Raw genomic sequence first — 21,357 nt, 5'->3', positions numbered from 1 at the left:
TCCTCTTTGTGTCCGATCACGGGAGAGCAGTCGGTCAGTCTTTCACACCCTGAATTTATGTTTCTGTGGTGGTCACTGTGATGCCAGTTGAATCTAGAGCCCATCAGGGACTCATGCAGACGGCTTTTAGACTCCATCTAGTCTGCCAACCGTCGGCTGACGGTAAGGTGCACTCGTTGGGGGCAGTTCCTCATCTCCACAGCTGCAGGCTTTTCAGGCAACACACACAGCGGATTCCGACCTCCAACTTGTAGTTCTCAAAGCACTGATCAGTCGTGTCGAGGGCCAGCCAGGTTGCATGGAAGATTCCCTGGGGCCCCAGACCCCACAAACATCCAATCAAGAAGAGTCAAGGGGCCGAACAAGCAGACTCCCACAATTATCATCTTCACTCACTCACTCCCTCCTTCAGCCACACAGTTTGGCCTAAGCATTAACCTCCAACAACTGGTTAGTTATTATAGATACAGAGTCTGCATCCCCAAAACAGCCTAAATCAACCCCACCCTCTTTTCCTCCACGACCTTAGTGACCTTGATCACTTGGGATCCACAGGTGCAGCTAGGGACCCTAGTAGCTGGCTAAACCCTACCTTACACTGACAAGATCTGGGAAAGATTCTTGAAAAATGTTAGTCTTTTAAGTAACGCCCCTCATTCAAGCTTTACTCAAAAGACTACAATCTCTCAAGAATCTTTCCCAAATCTTGCCAGTTTAAGGTAGGCTTAATCTGCAGCTCAGGGGTAGAGTGCCTGCTTAGCACGTCAAGTGTAACCAGTTCAAAGCTCAGCATCTCTTATACGGACCGTCTCGTCTCAAAATCCATTGTGTAGCTACTGCATTTCATTGGGCTCTATACTTCTACTCTGCTCACTGACAATTCAATTGAAGCTAAAATATTCTAATCCACCCCTGCATCCTCAAATCCACCCCAAGGTGATGATTCCAACAACAATTTAGACACACTGAACTTGAATCTCAACAGATGATCTTTAACGCCTCTGTAGACGGATTATCTAGGTCGAGTGTTACCTAGTCCTCTACCCAGACTAAGCCAATCAGGAAGTAGGTCTGCGTCAGGGCCAAGGGTCTCCTCCTACCCCGTCTGTTGGGGTTCCCCACGTCTTGCCCATGTGCCTGAAGAACGTCAGCAAACTGACAGCGACTGGATGACGTGACAGACACGGGGGTACAGTCCTGTTTCCTGTTTAGAATGGATTCCTACAGAAGACGTGTCATTTGTAACTCACACTCACAACTCGTAACATGAACAACATATTCACACACTGAGAGATACACGTCATGACTGGCTGTAGTCTGGACCAGGGACCACAAAAACAGGATTGTGGGTTTAGCGGGTTACCTTCAAGGTTTGGTCTTGGGATTTCAGTGGCCTACCGCTGCAATCAGGCAAACACATCCACCAAAATATTGCTTTACCTTCATGACATTTGCTTACTCCTAAATTTTCTTTTTACTCCTGTTCACCATCACCCATTCACTGACTTAATCTCATTCACTCTCTCTTACACACAGACACACACACTTCCATACATAATACGAGAAAATAAATCAAGAAAACTTTTAGCAGGTATCTCATGCTAACACTCATCTAGTGATTTTGGTTTTGATCGACACATTCTGGAGTGAGGCAATCCCATTGGTTGACAGACACAAAGGGGCGTGCGCTCCCAAGAGAGGACACGCCCCTAGAAACCCTTGCTACATAGTTAACATTCGATTTCTCCGTTTTAGTGTTTAACGTCATGTATTGAAACATCCCTCAATACACACATCTTACACTGGACATACCAACAAGAAGGAGGGATTCATTGTTTAAGTTTATTCTGACTTTCATTGTTGAATGTTTGAGAAAGTCGAGTTTTGACCTTCGAAAAAGTCCAAGTATTCCACTGCAACAACACTACTGCTGTTCTGAAATGCTCCCATAATGCATCACTGCTCCTGAAAAGAGCTCTGATTGGTTCATAGAGGCAAACCCCGCTCTCACAGAGCGTGACTACATGCAAAGCAGGTGCACTCGCACATTCAGTTTTATAGGGTTCCAGAAAGTTCCAACATTCTCAACCACTGATCCTGGGACAGCAGGAGTGGGACGACTTCCTGAAAAGTGTTGTGTGTTTACATCCAGATCACTTCCTGTAGGCATGACCTCTGACCTCAAATACTTCCTGTCCCTGTGGTCTCACGACCACATCACTTCCTGCAGAAGTGCCCTCACGCTCAAATGACCTCTCCTATTCCTTGAGTAGAAGGTGTGTCCATACACACAGACACACGTTAAATTTTTATCAGTGACGCATAGAAAAGGAAAAATAAACTTGAGTAATCTCGGCTAACAGGACGGAGGAGTGTGGGGGTAGTGGTCATCTGAGATATCGGAGAGGTGCTGAGAGTGAGACCCGTGTGTGTCTGGATGGAAACGAGAGTGCCTGTGTGTAACAGTGTGAGTGTGTGTGTGTGTAAGGTAAAATAGGTGGCCATATGAGTGTGTGTGTGTGTGTGTGCATAAGGTAAAATAGGTGGGCGTGTGAGTGTATGTGTGCATGCCTATAAGCGTGTGTCTGTGCACCTTCCTGTATCCACTTCTCTCTCTGTGTGTTTGTGTGTGTGTGTGTGTGTGTGTGTGTGTGTGTGTGTGTATGACTAATGTTTATGAGAATGCACTGGTACTGGAGCAGGGATAGTTGGTAGGAAAGTTAAAAAACGAAAACAAAAAAAATAATAAAATAAACCATAAAACCTTAAAAACAAACCTTAAGCTCCCCTCCAATAAATAAAAGAGAAATAAAGGTAGCGATAAATAGGCAGGCTGTACATTTCGTTTGTTTTTGTCTGTTTTACTTTTCATGTTTTCATGTTTTTTTTTTCTCAAAGCAGCACAGAGTCTCTACTCGTTTTCATCTTGTCTTTCTGTCGTCCTCCCTTCCCTCTCTTCCTCCTCCTCTTCCTCTCCGTCTTCCTCCTCCGAGTCTCCGAAGGTGTGTTCCTGCATGTGTGTGAAGGTGTGTGAGCGTGCGGCCACCTGGGCGGCGATGGCCGAGCTGAAGCTGAGCGTTTCGGCGCCGTGGATCTCCGTCAGCCTGTCCATCACCGTCAGGGCGGGGATTCGTGGCGACAGGGCGTGCGGTCCGTCCCCCGACCCCACCTCCCCCTCCTCCTCGGTCAACCCGTCGAACTGAAAGAGCTGCGCCTCCCCGTTCTGTTGCTCCGCGTCGGCGTCGGCCACCGTCGTGGACGTCCCGCAGCTGAACTCCGTCGCCTCCTCTTTCGCCTCCTCCACGTGCGCCTCTTCTTTCTTCTCCTCCTCCACTCCTCCTCCTCCTTCATCCCCCTCTTTCCTCTCCTCCTTCGCGTCTCTCTCTCCTTCCTCCTCCTGTTGCACGGCGACGTGGTTGCCCGTGGAAACGTCTGGCTCGGAAGGTTCCGCCTCGTTGTTTGGTTCCGAGGTTTCCCCAGCAACAGGCTTCACAGCAGCTAGGTGTAGGCCAAGACAAGAGGGGAGAGAAACAACAAAGACAGTCAACTCTTTCACACAGAGTAATGGCTCTTCTGGTCTTGTTGTCAAGGCGCACATAAAAGCATAACTGGATTTGGATGAGGAGAGCTGAGTGTGAGAGAGAGGATCAAGGAAAGACTTTAAGACAAGAAGGGGGGGCAGAGAGAGAGAGAGAGACACACACACACACAACCACAACCACACACACACACACACACACACACAAACAGACACTGACACACAGATGCACGTGAACACACACACACACAAGTATACAGTGGACGGTGGAAGGAGAAGATTGTAGAAGAAGAAAAAGGGGATGAGGTAGGGTGCGGATATCTTCTCTCTCACACACACAAACACACACAAACACACACACACACACTCACAGACAGAGTTGAGTTTTTTAGTGTGAGCGTAGAGGAAGAGAGCATCAGAGAGCAAAGCATTTCTAATACCTTGAGGTCAGTTTGTTTCCTCTGATGAAAAATAAAACGACTCTGACAAAAGTTTGGCCTTGACTTTTACTATGTTGATTATACAGATAGCAATATTTATACAGCATCGTCAGCAGCTTCATCATCATCATCATCATCATCATCATCATCATCATCATCATCATCACTATCATCAACTGTGCAGTTATTACAACATTCTTACTGAAGTTGTTTTTACAAGCTGTTTTTACACCACAGATATAACAGTGTTTCAACATTTATATCCTCAATGTGTGTGTGTGTGTGTGTGTGTGTGTGTGTGTGTGTGCGCGCGTGTGTGTGCGCGTGTGCATGTGTGTGTGCGTGTGTGTGTGTGTGTGTGTTTGTGTGTATGTTTGTGTGTGTGTGTGACACTGCTTTCTGAGAAATGAAATTTGCAATGCTGCTCAAGATGGCCACCACTTATTGATTTCTGGGCCACTGCAGACCCAGGGGATGAAGGAATCAAAAATAAGATGCAATTTTAGACAGATGGAAAGAAGCCAGAATGAGAGAGAGAGGGAGAGGAGGAGAGAGAGGGAGGAGAGAGGGGGAGAGATAGAGAGGGAGAGAGGGGGAGAGGGGAAAGGGAGAGAGGGGTAGAAGAGAGAGAAAGAGAGAGAGACCTGCACACACCTTGGGGAACGTGAGAGCGAGTGAGTGAGCGTGTACACACCTTGGGGTATGCCAGTGTGTGTGTGTGTGTGTGTGTGTTGGACTGTGTCCTCTCTCAATTTGTCAAGCTTTTACGTGTGTATATGCATGTATGAATGAACAAACAAATTAATAAATGTGTGTGTATGTATGCATACATGTATATCTGTATGTATGTATGTATGTATGTATGTATGTATGTATGTGAATGAATGATTGAAAGTGAATAAATGACTATGAACATCAGTGTCCTTCTGTAGACATGAGCATGTGATTGAGTGAGGGAGTGTACATGTGAATGTGTGTGTGTGTGTGTGTGTGTGTGGGGGGGGGGTGTATGTGTGTGAATGTGTGTGTTTGTATGTGTGTGTGTGTTACCTTGCTCATTGAACAGCAGCACTTGTCGTTTGTGTCTCTCTGTCTCGGAGGCGCGGAACCCGAGCACTGATTTCAGTTCCAGAAGAACCCGCCGAGACTCCTCCCCCTCTCTCCTCATGCGCTCCCGTTCCCACGGCGACAGCAACGACAACCCGCAATCTGGTTCCGAGTCCGAATCAGACACATATGCTTCCAGCTCCTGGCCAATCAGAGAGCAGGTAGACCAAGTCAAACATTCGCCCACCAAAAACCTAATACAGAACCATACGCACAGTTCTAATGCTAAATGTTGTGTATAGCAGTATAACATACCAGAGACAGACAAGAGGCACACACACACACACACACACACACACACACACACACACACACACACACACACACACACACACACACACACACACACACACACACACACACACACACACACACACACACACACACACACACACACACACACACACACACACACACACACACGTTAATTAATTTATAATTTATATGTTATACTCTCACGTCCACCTACAAGCTTTCAAACCTGATAGCACGCTCAATCAACCCCACAAACACACACTCACACACCTGCTCCTCTGGCACCGGGTCCTTGTCCGCGATTTGGCTCACCGACCGAATGATGGGCTCAGGAACAGGTGGGGAGGAGTCCTCTGAACTATCTGGGGAGCCTGATGGACCCAGAGAGAGAGAGAGAGAGAGAGAGAGAGATAGCTGTAAAGGCATTTCGGTAACCTATTTTGTGGAATTTTTGTAACCTTAGTGGCATTTCTGTAACGTTGTGTGGCATTTTGGTAACGTCCAAGTGGCATTTCTGCAACCAAATTGGCATTTTAGTAACATTCCTTTTTTGAGTGGAATATTTGTAACATATGAAATAAAAAGCTTTTCGCATACAATTGAATATAATCTGAGTTACTTACCACCCTCTTAGTGTCATCATGCAAAAAATGTTAAACATTTTGTTTATACATCTACAGGAGATGGAATTATCATATTGCGTCTATATTCTCTCTCTCTCTCAATTATTTACAATTATTTTCTACAATTATTTTAATTTGTAAATTAACACACAATTAAGTAATGAGTCATTCATAGGTTTAAGAACAGAAAATGAGCAAGTTTATGAATGAGCAACATTCACAAGGCCAGAACTGAGAGACTCAGGAGAAGCTTCTAACCTCAGGCCATCTGAATCATGAACTCACACTATACTGAAATTGCACACATTCACTCCCCAGCTCTCACAGACACTTCTTAACATTTAACACCACAGACACACAAATACCTGACTGCAGCACATTATATACCATTATATTCCCATTGTAAGTATCCCAGAGATACATCCTAAAATGTACTGACTGTGAGTTCAGCTGGTCAGTTTGTAACGCCCATGTGCCACGTATGAGGTCAGATATTTTGGATTTAGAAGGGTGGAATATGACTTTGCATACATTAAATGACATCTACACATGAAGTGCTTTCAGGAAATACTAGTGCAGTGCCCGTACAAACAATGTTTTCCAAGACACTTGTTGCCCAATTACATCAATCAGGCAACAGAACCGCTAGGGCTGTAGGCAACCACGGTTGTTGATGTAGAGTAGCCTATGCAACGTTACGTTACTCTAACAGACTGCTTACCAACATGGGTGCATGTGTGTCGGACTCAGCACGTTTTCTCCAAGATCAACGATGTTGAAACGGTCCGTTGTTTCAGTGAGACATTGTAATTTCCATGAATGGCAACACGTGAGTTTTATCAGCAAAATGGGCTTTTTTTTCTATGCTGGAGTGAGAGTGAGATGGGGAGTGGCTAGAGTTAGAGTGGCTAGAGAGTGGTAGAATTGTATTTTGCTTAATTTAACGATATCTTTGTCATTTTTTGTCCAAAAACGACCAAACTTTGCACTGCAGTCACGAATCCATTAGCAGAGCTGCCAACTTTTCAAAAAACCTTGGAGTGAGATTCTGTCGGGAGTGACCAAAAATTTGTCCTGGACTCAGCCTAGTGTTGTCGCGACACCAAAATTATTGTTTTGATACCGATACTTTTTTGATGCTTTTTTACCATTTTAGTGTATTTGGTGATTTAATCATCAGTTGCCTAATATTGAATATTGTGTGATTATTCACACCAGTGGCCATCCAAGATTTAGCTTGACCCTCCACACACACACACACACACACACACACACACACACACACACACACACACACACACACACACACACACACACACACACACACACAAAGAGTGAGAGAAAATTATAGTCATGTTTCTATAGGCCTACCATATATTTTGGAATTCATATAATTGTACATATTTGACAATGTTTACTATTTTACAATCTGTATAATTACTAGTAGCAAAACTGTTTAGTCATTTGTGTACTGATTTCAAGACTATTACACCATTCTTTAAGTGGTGTGTAGGTCTAATTGAGTGCGCATTAGCGGTTTGCGTAATTGAGTGCCTGTCGCTTTAAGAAATACGTGAGGGTAGCTGTAGCCTTTGCGAGTGAAAAAAAAGTTGCATAATAGCCTAGTGCATGACAAGGATATGTGGAAGCAATTTGTTTTGCTTTCTGTGTCATTAGATAAACTAGATGTACCGCAAAGCGATACACAACATGACCGCCGCTCAGTCCTGCACATCCTCTCCGCAAATATCAATCACGCTTTTGTTTCCATGCTTGCTTTTGTGTACGAGTGCTTCTCTGTCTATGAGTGTGTGTGTGTGTGTGTGTGTGTGTGTGTGTGTGTGTGTGTGTGTGTGTGTTTTATGTGTCTCTATGTGTATATGTTCACTGTGCTCTCTGCCGTCACTGTCACTCCAATATCAGATCACACACACACACACACACATACACACATGCGAATGTGTGTGCCCGCGCACACACAGGCACGCACACACACACACGCACACACACACACACACACACACACGCACGCACACACACACACGCACACACACACACACACACACACACACACACACAGAGAGAGAGAGAAAGAGAGAACACACACAGAATACACACAGATAACACAAAACACACACAGACACAGAGAGAGAGAGAGAGAAAGAAAGAGAACACATAGTGTGTGTGTGTGTGTGTGTGTATTGTGCATTGTGTGTGTGTGTGTGTGTGTGTGTGTGTGTGTGTGTGTGTGTGTGTGTGTGTGTGTGAGGGTGCATGTGTGCATGCGTGTGGGCGTGTTTGTGCATGTGTTTGTGTAATTGTTTATGTACATGTGTGTATGTGCTGGTGCCTGTGTGTGTAGGTATGTGTCTGTGTGTGTGTATTTATGTGTGTGTGTTCCTGCATGTTTGTATGTTTGTTGCACCCAGAGGAACCATTCTCTTTTGAAACATATTTGGAAACTAGTTGATTAAAGGTTTCTAATGGTGTCACTTATATGTTTCTAGGACAAAAACAAGCAGAGATTGAGATGTTTGGAACAGTTTTTCAAATCCCCAGGGGGGGATTTAGACTCCAGAGGGTTAATACCACCATCTACAGGCCGATGGGTATACAGTCCTGAATGTACACATAAATCCATTTATTTTATAGCCCCCCATGGATGAAATTCCACAAAACGTGGCATACTCCCAGAGGGTGTCAGGTTAATCATACACATGAAATTTGGTGCAGTTCATAACATCTCATCTGAAGATAGGGGCGATTAAAGCAATATTACAGTACATTGCATTTTCACATTTTTACCATGGGGGTGCAAATCACAAATGACTGGTTATAAGCTAAGTTGATGCGAGCTCTTGAGACCAACATACCATAAACATTTTGTCATCCTCGGTGCTGACAAAATGTTAGTCTACTGGGGCTACATTACCACCAAGTTTCATGTGCCCCGGTGTTACGGTGTCCCGGGAATCGTTTACACACGCACACACACCATACATCCATTTTCTCACGCAGAACAACATCTGATCTTGGGCTGATTTTGCCTGTTTACACACGCACACACGCCATACATCCATTTTCTCACGCAAAACAAAATCTGGTCTTGGGCTGAGACCTGAGACTTGTTTGTTCCTTTTCAAACTCCTCGACGGTAGCCTAGATGGCGCTAAGAAGCGTTTAAGTTTGCGACAAGAGGAGACACCCGCGGGAGAAACCTTTATTGTCGAGAAAATCGCCAATCTGGTCAAAGACTAGGTACTGTATGTTGTTACAATCAATGTCACGAATCATATGCCTATCGTTAATTAAGAACTCACCCTCTTAAACTTTAAATCTTCAAATGAATTAGTTTGTGTGGATTTGATTCCCTACATGTTAACTTTAGACTAACTTGTTGCACTTTTGTTGCACTGTTTGTTTGCCGGAACGTGGGGATGAATAATGAAACATTGCAAGACACTCATCTCTCATACGATCCCATGAAAGATTTTCTTCGACTTGTTATTTTGTATGTACAGTTTTTATGACTGCCGCTAGCATAGCTAGCGAAGCGGTCATATAGTTGTTGTCAAAGTTTTTTTTTTTTTTTTTTCCATCATCGATTCTGAATTTTTGGTCAACAGGCAAAAAAACCATGCAAAGTCATGTTCCACCCTTCTAAATGCAAAATAGATGACCTCAGACGTGGCACACGGGCGTTACAAACTGACCAGCTGAACTCACAGTCAGTACTTCTAGGGTGTATCTCTGGGATACTTACATCTAGGTGCCTTGTATCATATATTTCCTGAAAGCTCTTGATGTGTAGATGTCATTTAATGTATGCAAAGTCATATTCCACCCTTCTAAATGCAAAATATCTGACCTCATATGTGGCACACGGGCATTACAAACTGACCGGCTGAACTCACAGTCAGTACATTTTAGGATGTATCTCTTGGATAATTACACCTAGGTGCCTTAAATCATATATTTCCTGAAAGCTCTTGATGTGTAGATGTCATTTAATGTATGCAAAGCCATATTCCACCCTTCTAAATACAAAATATATGACCTCATACGTGGCACACAGGCATTACAAACTGACCGGCTGAACTCACAGTCAGTACATTTTGAACACAGACTGCTAGACATGTGAAAAGCCATCTGTCAGTATTTGTCAATTGTAGATATGTGATTCAATGATGTACATTTTTGATATTGTTCACAGCTAGTCTAAACCTAACCCTAGGCAATGTTACATTAATGCCACACATTACACTTTTACTTGTAGTGCTCTCTTCCGATATATTTTTTAAAAAACATTTCCAACAATATTTTAAGTGTTACTTTACTGTCCAAAGCTATAGTGTTACCTTCCCCCTTAATTTTATGCAGGCTGAAATCACAAACATTTTATATTTCCCATTCATTCTCATTCATTTATATGTGGAAATGTCTATATTTTTTACTTATATTGTCATAAATGTCAATAGTAGTATTTGTCAAGTAGATATGTGATTCAGTGATATAATGATGTAAATGTTCTTTTGATATTGTTCATAGTTTGGCTAAACCTAACCCTAGGCAATGTTACAGAAATGCCACAAAATACACTTTTACTTTGTAGCGCTCTCTTCTGATATATATTTTTTAAAAATGTCCAACAATATTGTAAGTGTTACTTTACTGTCCAAAGCTATAGTGTTACCTTCCCCCTTAATTTTATGTAGGCTGAAATCACAAACATTTTATATTTCCCATTCATTTTCAATCATTTATATGTGAAAATGTCTATATTTTTTACTTATATTGTCATAAATGTCAAAAGTAGTATTTGTCAAGTAGATGTGTAATTAAGTGATATGATGATGTAAATATTTTTTTGATACTGCTCATAGTTTGACTAAACCTAACCCTAGGCAGTGTTACAGAAATGCCACAGAAACGCATTATTAGTTCATATTTATCCTTTAGAAACACATCCTCTGAATTTCTGCTAGATGAAATGAAGTATCATACACTATTGTTCAAAACTGTGGTGATCATTTGTTTTTTTTGGTGTTATACAAGTAGAATAATAGCAAAAATTAGGGACGTTACCAAGATGCCCCAATAGATTAGTATACTCCATAAACATGATGAAAATTTAGATTTTTGCTCAGAAACCACTGGGTTACTACACAGACTACTGATTTTCCCTTTTACACAAAGAAAAATGCAAATATTATATTTTAATACTGTGGTAGACAGCAAAACTTCTTCATCACAATTTGTGGAATTTCGGTAACGTCAGCTAAATACAGAAATTCTAAATAAATCCCTAAAAAGTTAACCAATCTTTCTGAAACTAACTGAGGGTGTTATGGGGCTCCCCTACAACAGGTATTGATGAAAAAAAACACTTGCCTCACTAATGCACAACTTGCAAGGAACCACACAATATAAAACCTTCAAGTCCATAGTAGCATATATGATCCAAGGGGCTCTTCTTGGCCAAATATTTTGACAAAAATTAAAAACCGGAGTGAATAGGAGGGAATTATTATGGTCAAGGTATAGCACCAAATGAGATCCAGAATCTGTAAAAACATTTTAAATCACCCTAGAAATGGTGGATATAGGACTTGTGGCATTTTGGTAACCTCTCACACCTTTAAATGCCCATCAAATGTATATAACTAAGGTTAAGACTCTAAATAAAATATATGATAAAGAGAAGGATGGCCACATCAGGTTTATGTGTAAAAGTATCCACAGAAACCATATTTAAGTTGTTGGAAAAAGTGAAAAAAGAGCAATGTTACAAAAATGCCACTTCCCTACAGCTATAGAGAGAGAGAGAGAGAGAGAGAGGGGGGGGGGGGGGGTTATTTGTTTAAAAAAAAAAAAAATCTATATTAATTCCTTCATTGTTAATAACATTAACAGTATTACTACTATTCTTTATTTGAGACACAAGCACACAGACAAGTACACACACACACACACACACACCAGATATGGTGTACCTATGTAGCATGTTGTGTCTCTATGGAGAGTGACCTCCACCCATGGACATTATTTATAATGTCCGTTATCTCTCTGTTGGTCATAACATTACCTATCATAGAGTTATCATTACTGTGTGATGTCATGTGTGTTTTATGTTGGCCAATTCACACGCTGATTGCCTAGCAACGGGTACGCTGGCATCTTCCCGCTGCTCCGTCTGGCAAGCTGTTTGTGTATGGAGCGCTTTCAGATGCACTCTTCTGTATAAAAAAATTTGCTATACAAATACATACTTACTTACTTAAACTTACTTACTTGAACTTATTTACACTTACTTACTTGAACTTACATACTTACTAGGTGTTAGTGCCTTTTTGTTGACTATTTTATGTTGTTTACATGTAGTAAGGAAGTATTTTAATTAATAATCTGAATTGTTTTCCTTATCTTTTCTTTATCATTGCACATTCATTGAGTGCACTGAGCTGATAGGAAAGTGAAGGTAAAAAACCCCATAAAACCTTAAAACAAAGCTCAAGCTACTCTCCAGGTAGTAAAACAGAAAACAGACATAACTAGGTAGGCTTTACATTTTGCTTGTTTTTGTCTGCTTTGCTTTTCAGCTTTTATATCCAAAATACCGACACCAATATCGAATGACTGACTTCAATCAATCTGTTCAAAGTGCAGACGTCAACGTTTCCGTAAAGTTTGGGCCAGAGATGCAGTGGAGGAGAGGAGGCACGGAATCAGCAGGCTGTTAATGTCTCCATTAAGCTGCTGCAGCTAGTATGGACCATAAAGTGGCCACACACACACACACACACACACACACACACACACACACACACACACACACACACACACACACACACACACACACACACACACACACACACACACACACACACACACACACACACAGCAGCCAGCATGGACTATAAAACTGGTCAGCCTGTGGATAGCCGTTTACGACGTCCATAAAGTCCAGCAGGACAGGTGGAAACTGTACACTTCTGCCGACTGTGTGTGTGTGTGTGAGACGCAGTGTCTTCAGATGTACCTGAAGGCATCAGAGTATGTGTGGTTATGGTCTGAATGTGTGTGTGTGTGTGTGTGTATGTATGTATGTGAGACGCAGTGTTTTCAGATGTACTGTATCTGAAGGCATCAGAGGACTTTTGGCTATGGTTTGAATGTGTGTGTGTGCGTGTGTGTGAAGCAGTGTTTTCAGATGTATCTGAAGGCATCAGAGTACATTTTGTTATGGTCTGAATGTGTGTGTGTGTGTGTGTGTGTGTGTGTGTGTGTGTGTGTGTGTGTGTGTGTGTGTGTGTGTGTGATTCCAGATATTCCCTACGCTGCATTCTGTCCATCCGGGCTCCGGGTGAATTATTGAGTGCTCGTGCCCTTGTGGCGAGAGCACACCTGGCCGCAGCCGGACATCAGATCACGCCGAGCGCCTGGGGCTCTGATTGGTGCGTTGTGTGCAGCACCCTAGCAACACCCTGGCAACACCGACAGATCTCCGTCGCCTTGTTTGTGTTTGGAAAGGGTTAATCGCATTGGCTGTTTAGCTCGTCTGCTCGTTGCTTAGAAGGAGCCATAGACCAGTGTTGTTTATGGCTTATTATCGCACCTTTTTTTGATTATAAATAGCTTTCGCATTTTATTTGTTTTGGAAAGAGTGAGGGAAAACGGTGAGCTAACTACTTTGAAATGGTCCAGATAACCAAAACCTAAACCGAGAACCTTCAATCTAGTTGACGTGGGCAGTCTGAAACTTTTATGACCACGCAAAGGCAGCACAAGCCAACTGAGGGATCAGTCAGTATCATAGTTAGTGTTTTAAAGTCTCCATCACACACACACACACACACACACCTGTGCGGTTGGTGGCCCTGCAGAGCATCTTGTCCACCTGGGTGAGTGTGTATCTGGGACAACACGCGCACACACACACACACACACACACACACACACACACACACACACACCTGTGCAGTTGGTGGCCCTGCGCAGCATCTTGTCCACCTGTGCGAGCGTGTCGTCCCAGATGCCGCTGCTGGCCTGCATGTGCGGCTGCAGGAGGCTCAAGCGCTCCTGCAGCTCCTGGTACCCCGCCACCGTCATGTCAACCGTCTCCTTGGCAACCATCAACTTCTCCAGCTCGTCCTCCAGGATGATCACCCTGAAAGAGGAGTGCCATTACGACACACACACACACACACAGACACACACACACACACACACACACACACACACACACACACACACACGTTAGAGATCATTCATTCACACACAAGTTACTTGACAAGATCACTTGACAAGGTCAATAAGATCAGAACAGCTCAAACAAAGACAAGAACAGACCAATCAAATAAATTAGACACCAGCAAATGAAGGACCATATTCTAGTGTGAATTTTAAACACCGAGGTAACGTTGAGGTAAAATATTCAGTTGTAAATGTGAATGTCAGTTTCCTCTGTGGCCATAGCCTCCATTACTGTAAGCTAGTGTAAAAATACGCTGTAAGAATTCTAATGTACTTTGAGGTCACTGTAAAGATCATGTATCAGTTCCATGCATAATAGATGTCTTCACTGACTCCTACTGTTTAAACACTGATCAACACTGCTCCACTGTGGCACGACAGGGAACTGCATGTTTTTGTTTTAACTGGAGTGTTGTCCTAAAGGCCATTTACCCTCGGACAGGGAAGACAGGGAGTGCTTTAAATTCAGTGATGAGCTGGTATGTTACCATACTCAGCTCGGCTGCATCTCTGCTGTGTGTGTGTGTGTGTGTGTGTGTGTGTGTGTGTGAAAAGAGTGTGTGTGTGTGTGTCCAACTCATTGACGAGTGTTTTCAGGTGCAGCTGGTTTATGCTGAGCTTGTGGAATCTCTATTGCATGTGTGTGTGTGTGGTGTGTGTGTGTGTGTGTGTGTGTTACATACTCGTTAAGGAGTGTCTTCAGGTGTAGCTGCAGGCTTCGGACGGAAGAGTGGAGTGTGTTGAGCTCGTGACACCTCTGCCGTGTGTGTGAGTGCGACCTCTCGTTCTGCGACTGAAGCTGCATCTCGAAGTAGCGGTGGAAGTCGTAGCTGCGCTGTAGGTCGCCCAGGCAACCGCTCAGGGTGTGCTGGAGCGGGCGGGTCACGGTGGTGATGGACCCGTGCATGATGAGGCTGGAGTCCTCCTGTCTCCCCGGCGATAGCAGGAGGGCCAATCGCCGGAAGAATTCAGAGCTTTGTCCCACCCACAACTGGAACAGCATCTGAAAACAAAGTCATGTGAGAGAGAATGCTTGGGAGTGTGTGTGTGTGTGTGTGTGTGTGTGTGTGTGTGTTTGTATGAGTGCACCTGTGTTGACATTTAAACAAGAATGTGAGCACTTGTATGCACACCTGTGTTTACATATATGTATGTGTGTGTGTTCGTTCATGCATGTGTATACAAGTGAGTGTGCTTACATTGAAAGGTGGTAGGCTGTTAGTAAATGTGTGTGTATGCAGTTGCGTGTGCGTATGTGTTTACCTTGAGTGGTGGTAAACTGTTTGTAAATTTGTGTGTGTGTGTGTGTGTGTGTGTGTGTGTGTGTGTGTGTGTGTGTGTGTGTGTGCTTACCTTGAGTGGTGGTAAGCTGTTAGTAAATGTGTGTGTGTGTGTGTGTGTGTGTGTGTGTGTATGTAGCTGCTTGTGTGTGTGTGTGTGTGTGTGTGTGTGTGTGTGTGTGTGTGTTTACCTTGAGTGGTGGTAAGCTGTTAGTAAATGTGTGTGTGTGTGTGTGTGTTACCTTGAGTGCTGGCAGGCTGTAGTCGTCGGTGAGCTCCTGCACCTGGTCATCTGTGAGGTGCTCTGGCCCCAGGCCCAGGCCGAGCTCTTTGATTGGAACACTGGACACGTAGTTCACCACGTTATCCATCTCCGACGACAGAGGGAACCTATGGCTCCAGTTAAGGGCCAAATCTCATAGGCACACACACACATTTACTAACAGCATACCACCACTCAACAACACATACAAACACACACACACACACACACACACACACACACACACACACACACACACACACACACACACACAAATATAACAACCCACCAGGCAAACCTGTTATATTCATATTTTACACACAGAACGACCAAACACACACACACACACACACACACACACACACACAAATATAACAACCCACCAGGCAAACCTGTTATATTCATATTTTACACACAGAACGACCAAACACACACACACACACACACACACACACACACACACACACACACACACACACACACACACACACACACACACACACACACACACACACACACACACACACACACACACACACACACACACACACACACACACACACACACACACACACACACACACACACACACACACACACACACACACACACACACACACAAATATAACAACCCACCAGGCAAACCTGTTATATTCATATTTTACACACAGAACGACCAAACACACACTCTCTCGGAATGAAAGGAACGTTGACCAGTATTGAGCAGACAATTTTATCGTTTAGGTGGCACAAACTCACTGCTGCATTCTCTGAACTACATACACAAACACACACACACACACACACACACACTCCACAGGTTCTGTCCGTCACCATGGAGATGGAAGGATACGTCTTGAGCATGATGCAGGTGGCGAGGCGGGAGGCTCGGAAGGCGGAGCGCAGGCTCTGATAGGCTGCCTTGCGTAGACCAATCAGCTGCTGGGCCTGGCGAGCAGGCCCCGCTCTGTTGAAGGGACAGGCGCCGCTAACCCTGTCGAGCAAACTTGACAAGTGAAACGTGACTCGACTGTGCAGACGTCCCAGAACCAAAGATCACACGCAACATACACTATGCTAAACATGCCACACACACACACAACACACGTATGACACACGTATGACACAAACACAACACAAACATGACAAACATCACAACGAAATACAAGACAGTGCTAAAGCTAAACATGCCACACACACACACACAGCAAAAACAGACAACACAACATTTGATAATCACACACACACGCGCACACACACACACACACACACACACACACACACACACACACACACACACACACACACACACACGCACTACCATCATACAATGCACAGCAAAACACAAGACAGCATGCTACAGCTAAACATGCAACAGACAGACACACACACACACCATGCAACACACATCGCTAACTCATCACAAACACACTGTGAACATGGACAGAACACAGACAAAACTCAGACTAAAATAATATTGAACATATGACACCATGTTAGAGTCAAACACAATACACCTACACACATATGGAAAAACATGCTAGTCTACAGTTAACACACAAACACACACACACACACACACACACACACACACACACACAAGTCTACATGTGAGACAAACACGCACACTTACACACACTTTGAAAGTCTATGGGTGAGATACAAGCATAGACACACACACACACACACACACACACACACACACACACACACACACACACACACCTAAACATACCTATAGGTGAGCCGATAGGTGAGATACAAGCGTGCATACACATTACACACAGAGCCGAACATGCAAGTTACAGAGATGGCCACACAGACACAAACAGATGCTCACACACACACACACACACACATACATACACACACACACACAGACACACACACACACAGGCACGCACAAAGTCCTAAACTACCTGGACAAACAGACAAACGTAACAGGCAAAAGCAGACAGTGCAGTGTGATTTGCGTATCAGTAAATAAGTGCACCTGCTGTGTGTGTGTGTGTGTGTAGAATGACTGGATCTACGCTAAGAGATGTGAGTCATAAGACAATACCTCTGTGAAATCTGACCAAGTTTCTGTGGTTTCTGCTTCACTCGGTGTGTGTGTGTGTGTGTGTGTGTGTGTGTGTGTGTGTGTGTGTGTGTGTGTAGGCATGCGTCTATCACAGTGTGTGTGTGTAAATGATAAATGATTCCTACAGTAAGAACTCATCAAAGAGGCCACAGGCATGAGGAACGGGTCAGTCTGACTAAGCTCTATAGCGGAGAACAAAGTCTGGCGCTCTCTTTGTGTGCGAGTCCGTGGGGGGAAGGGAAGGGGAGGACGGGACTCTTTAAAAGAACCTTTTGTTCCCACACTTCTCAAAAGGTGTCCTGAGAACCATCCCTCCGAGGCTCGTCATCTCTCGGGCGAACGCAGGAGAGAAAAGTGGGCCAAAAGTTGCCGTCTGCGTTCGTCTCCCCCTCCAACTGTACTCTTAACTTTCCGCCGAGTCGAATCACTTCTCTGACGACGACGCCTGATTGGCGGCTCTCTCTCTTCGATGCCCGAATGAGGAACTAGTTGGAAGTTTATTGCATTTTCATGATACTTCATTAACCCTTAAGAGTCTGCCAGGGTTAAAGTACAAGCTTGATGTAGTACTTCGGCCAAACACATTTGCATAGGCCAGATTAGTGGGTCATAGTGAAGGTTCCTTTGAAATCGACTGTTTCCAAACGGCGAGTGTTAAATGTGTTTAAGTAAATATTGGGGAGTTTCAGGGTTGTATAGATTTGCCGTAATGCTTCTTCACCCGCTTGGCTGCTACACTCAGGGGTGCCTTCTGTCTTATGGCCGACGGTTGCAATCGGTTGACTTTTCTGTGAGTGTTTCTGTAAAGCCTTTTTAAAAACTTGTGCTCATAAGTTTACATATCCGGTACATATACACATGCTAAAGTTGACCAAAAAGAGGAATGAAAATCTTTTGGAAATTGATCTTAATGCCTTAATTAAAGAATACAACCTTCAAGGACACCAATTGTTTTTGTGAGAGAATAATGTATCGTAAAGAAATAAATGTTCTTCCTTAAAATACAGAGGCCATAAGAATATACCCCTATGTTAAATTCCCATAGAGGCAGGCAGGTCAGTCATTTCATGAATCCAGGATACTATGCATCCTGATAAAGTTCCCTTGGCCTTTGGAATTAAAATAGCCCAATGTCACACACCCTTCACCATACCTAGAGATAGGCACGGTTGTTATCTCAGTAAGCCTAATAGCTGGTTTGATTTGCATTGAGAGATTATCTCATGGAAAGTACCCCATGCCAATCATGAGATATGGTGAAGTGTATGGGATGGGCTATTTTAATCATGTCTACTTATGGCCACTGTAACGAACAGCATGTATTTATTCACGATACATTATTTATTCATTTAAAATGTATGTCCTGGAGTCCTTAAAGGTTGGGTTTCTCTCATTTAATGAAGGCAATAAGATCAATTTCCAAAAGATGATTTTTTTCAATCAACTCTAGCACGTGTATGTAAACTTATGAGCACAACAGTAAATACCAGTCTATAAGTATGCTAAACCGCCACTTAACTAAGGGGCAGTGTACGTGTGTGTGTGTGTGTGTGTGTGTGTGTGTGTGTGTGTGTGTGTGTGTGTGTGTGTGTGTGTGTGTGTGTGTGTGTGTGTGTGTGTGTGTGTGTGTGTGTGTATGCATGTGTGTGTGGTGTGTCAAAAAAGAGAGAGAGTAGGTCTGTGTGTGTGTATTTAGTGAGGAAGTAATGTTCTAGTCCATCGCACTGTTAACATTCAACAGATATGTAGGTCTCCTTTCCTGTTTGAGTAGATGCCAGTGACTGAGTGTATGTGTGTGTGTGTGTGTGTGTGTGTGTGTGAGTGATTGAGTGAGTGAGTGAGTGAATGAGTGTGCGCAGGTGAGGTTTGCCAGTGTGTGTGAGAGTTTGGGTACATTCCACTGGGGAAGTGTACATCTAAGGTGTGCGTTTGTCCAGTAAATGTGTCCTATGAGAGAGACGTGTGCGTGTGTGGTGTGTGGTGTGCATGCCAGTGTCTAGTGACTCTGTGTGTGCTTATGCTAGTGTGTGTGAGAATGTGTAAGTGTTCATGGCAGTGTGTGTGTGTGTGTGTGTGTGTGTCTTATGAGTGAGTGCGTGTGTTTGTGCATGCAAGTGTGTGTGTGTGCGTCTGTGTGTCCCATGAGTGAGCGTGTGTGTTTGCACACATGCACGTGTGCGTGTGTGTGTGTGTGCGTGCGAGTGTGCACTTACAGGGTGAACCCCCGGTAGATGACCTCCGTCTCCTGGACCAATCGGAGAGATTTTCTACACACGCTGGTCAGCGTGCGGGCCTCCGTCACGAGCCGCTCCACGCACACACACTGCTCCCACACACACTTCTGCTGCCGCGCCCGCCGCCTCAGGCCCGAGCACCGCAGCGCCACACACACACTCAGGCACAGCACACACATCCACGCGGGCAGGCCGAAGTCCTCACACACATACGCTGCCGCTAGGACCGCTGCCAAACACACCAGGATGGAGACGTCCCTGCAGACAGAGGAAGACAGTGGGATTGGGTTCATATTTTTTTTTGTGTGTGTGTATGCCGGTGTCTGTGTGTGTGCATATGCTAGTGTGTGTGAGAGTGTGTAAGTGTACATGGCTGTGTGTGTCTGTGTGTGTCAGCTTCCCATAAGTGAATGTGTGTGTTTGCGCGTGAGTGTGAGTGTGTGTGTGTGTGTGTGTGTGTGTGTGTGTGAATGAGAGAAAGAGAGACAGAGCATGTGTGAGTTAATATGAGTGTGGGTGTGTGTATGTGTGTGTGTGTGTGTGTGTGGTCTACTGTTTGTAAGTGTATGAGTTTGTGTGGGTGTATGTCTGTGTGTTAGAGAGTGTGAGAGATAGGCTGGCTATCACCATACTAAGCTCAATCTTTTAAGATTGAACATTAGTATGGGGAGTCTGCGCTTTGTTCATCATTCAAATGACCCCGTACACTTGGATAGTCCTTCAACCAATCAGACCAACGATCCGGTGCATCTTTTGGATAAGCTAGTTTCTGATTTGAGCCAAAGATTCTGGCAGGGAACAGAGGAGATAGATATGCAGGTTTCCAGCCTGAGCTGCCGGGCGAAATCCAAATTCGCCGGAAGTTCAGGCAGGGTTCACCCAGCCTATGTGATAGAGTGTGTGCTGTGTGTGTGTCTCCTAACATGGAGAATGTAAACAGAAAAGCACTGCATGTCATGGACCACTTCCTTAAACACACACTGCATACTGAAAGTAGGCTACTTCATAAACATGTATATATCTGTGTTTACTGTATGTGCATGTGCACTAAAAGTCTGTATGCCTGCGAGTGTGTGTGTGTGTGTGTGTGTGAGTGTGTGTGTCACTGTGTATGTATGCCTGCTAGTGTGTGTGTGTGTGTGTGTGTGTGTGTGTGTGTGTGTGTGTGTTGATGTGTGTGTGTCTTTGTATGCCTCTGTGTGTGTACAGTATGTGTGCATGCCTGTATGTGTATGAAAGAGTGTGTGTGTAAGCCTTCCGTACCAGACAGTGGGTTGTGTATT

General features: G+C 44.1%; 1 protein-coding gene across 2 annotated transcripts in view; it reads right to left on the bottom strand.

Annotated features, from left to right (window-relative positions):
• Positions 1-1,828: 1,828 nt before the first annotated feature.
• vezt (vezatin, adherens junctions transmembrane protein) overlaps positions 1,829-21,357 on the bottom strand; it is a 27,288-nt gene continuing 7,759 nt past the window's right edge. Inside the window, exons 5-12 of one of the 2 annotated variants that reach the window (XM_062518076.1) lie at positions 20,054-20,332; positions 16,611-16,763; positions 15,739-15,886; positions 14,900-15,219; positions 13,937-14,130; positions 5,611-5,711; positions 5,029-5,227; positions 1,829-3,498 (exon numbers count right to left, since the gene is read on the bottom strand). In XM_062518076.1, coding sequence (XP_062374060.1) covers positions 2,912-3,498; positions 5,029-5,227; positions 5,611-5,711; positions 13,937-14,130; positions 14,900-15,219; positions 15,739-15,886; positions 16,611-16,763; positions 20,054-20,332 — 1,981 coding nt within the window. In that variant the 3' untranslated portion in view covers positions 1,829-2,911. The remainder of the gene's footprint in view (positions 3,499-5,028; positions 5,228-5,610; positions 5,712-13,936; positions 14,131-14,899; positions 15,220-15,738; positions 15,887-16,610; positions 16,764-20,053; positions 20,333-21,357) is intronic. The other variant, XM_062518077.1, reaches the window with a different exon arrangement.

The sequence above is a fragment of the Sardina pilchardus genome, chromosome 17, assembly GCF_963854185.1.
Source record: "Sardina pilchardus chromosome 17, fSarPil1.1, whole genome shotgun sequence".
Taxonomy (NCBI): domain Eukaryota; kingdom Metazoa; phylum Chordata; class Actinopteri; order Clupeiformes; family Clupeidae; genus Sardina; species Sardina pilchardus.
Note: the sequence above shows the minus strand (reverse complement) of the source record. Positions and strands in the feature narration are given on the sequence as shown.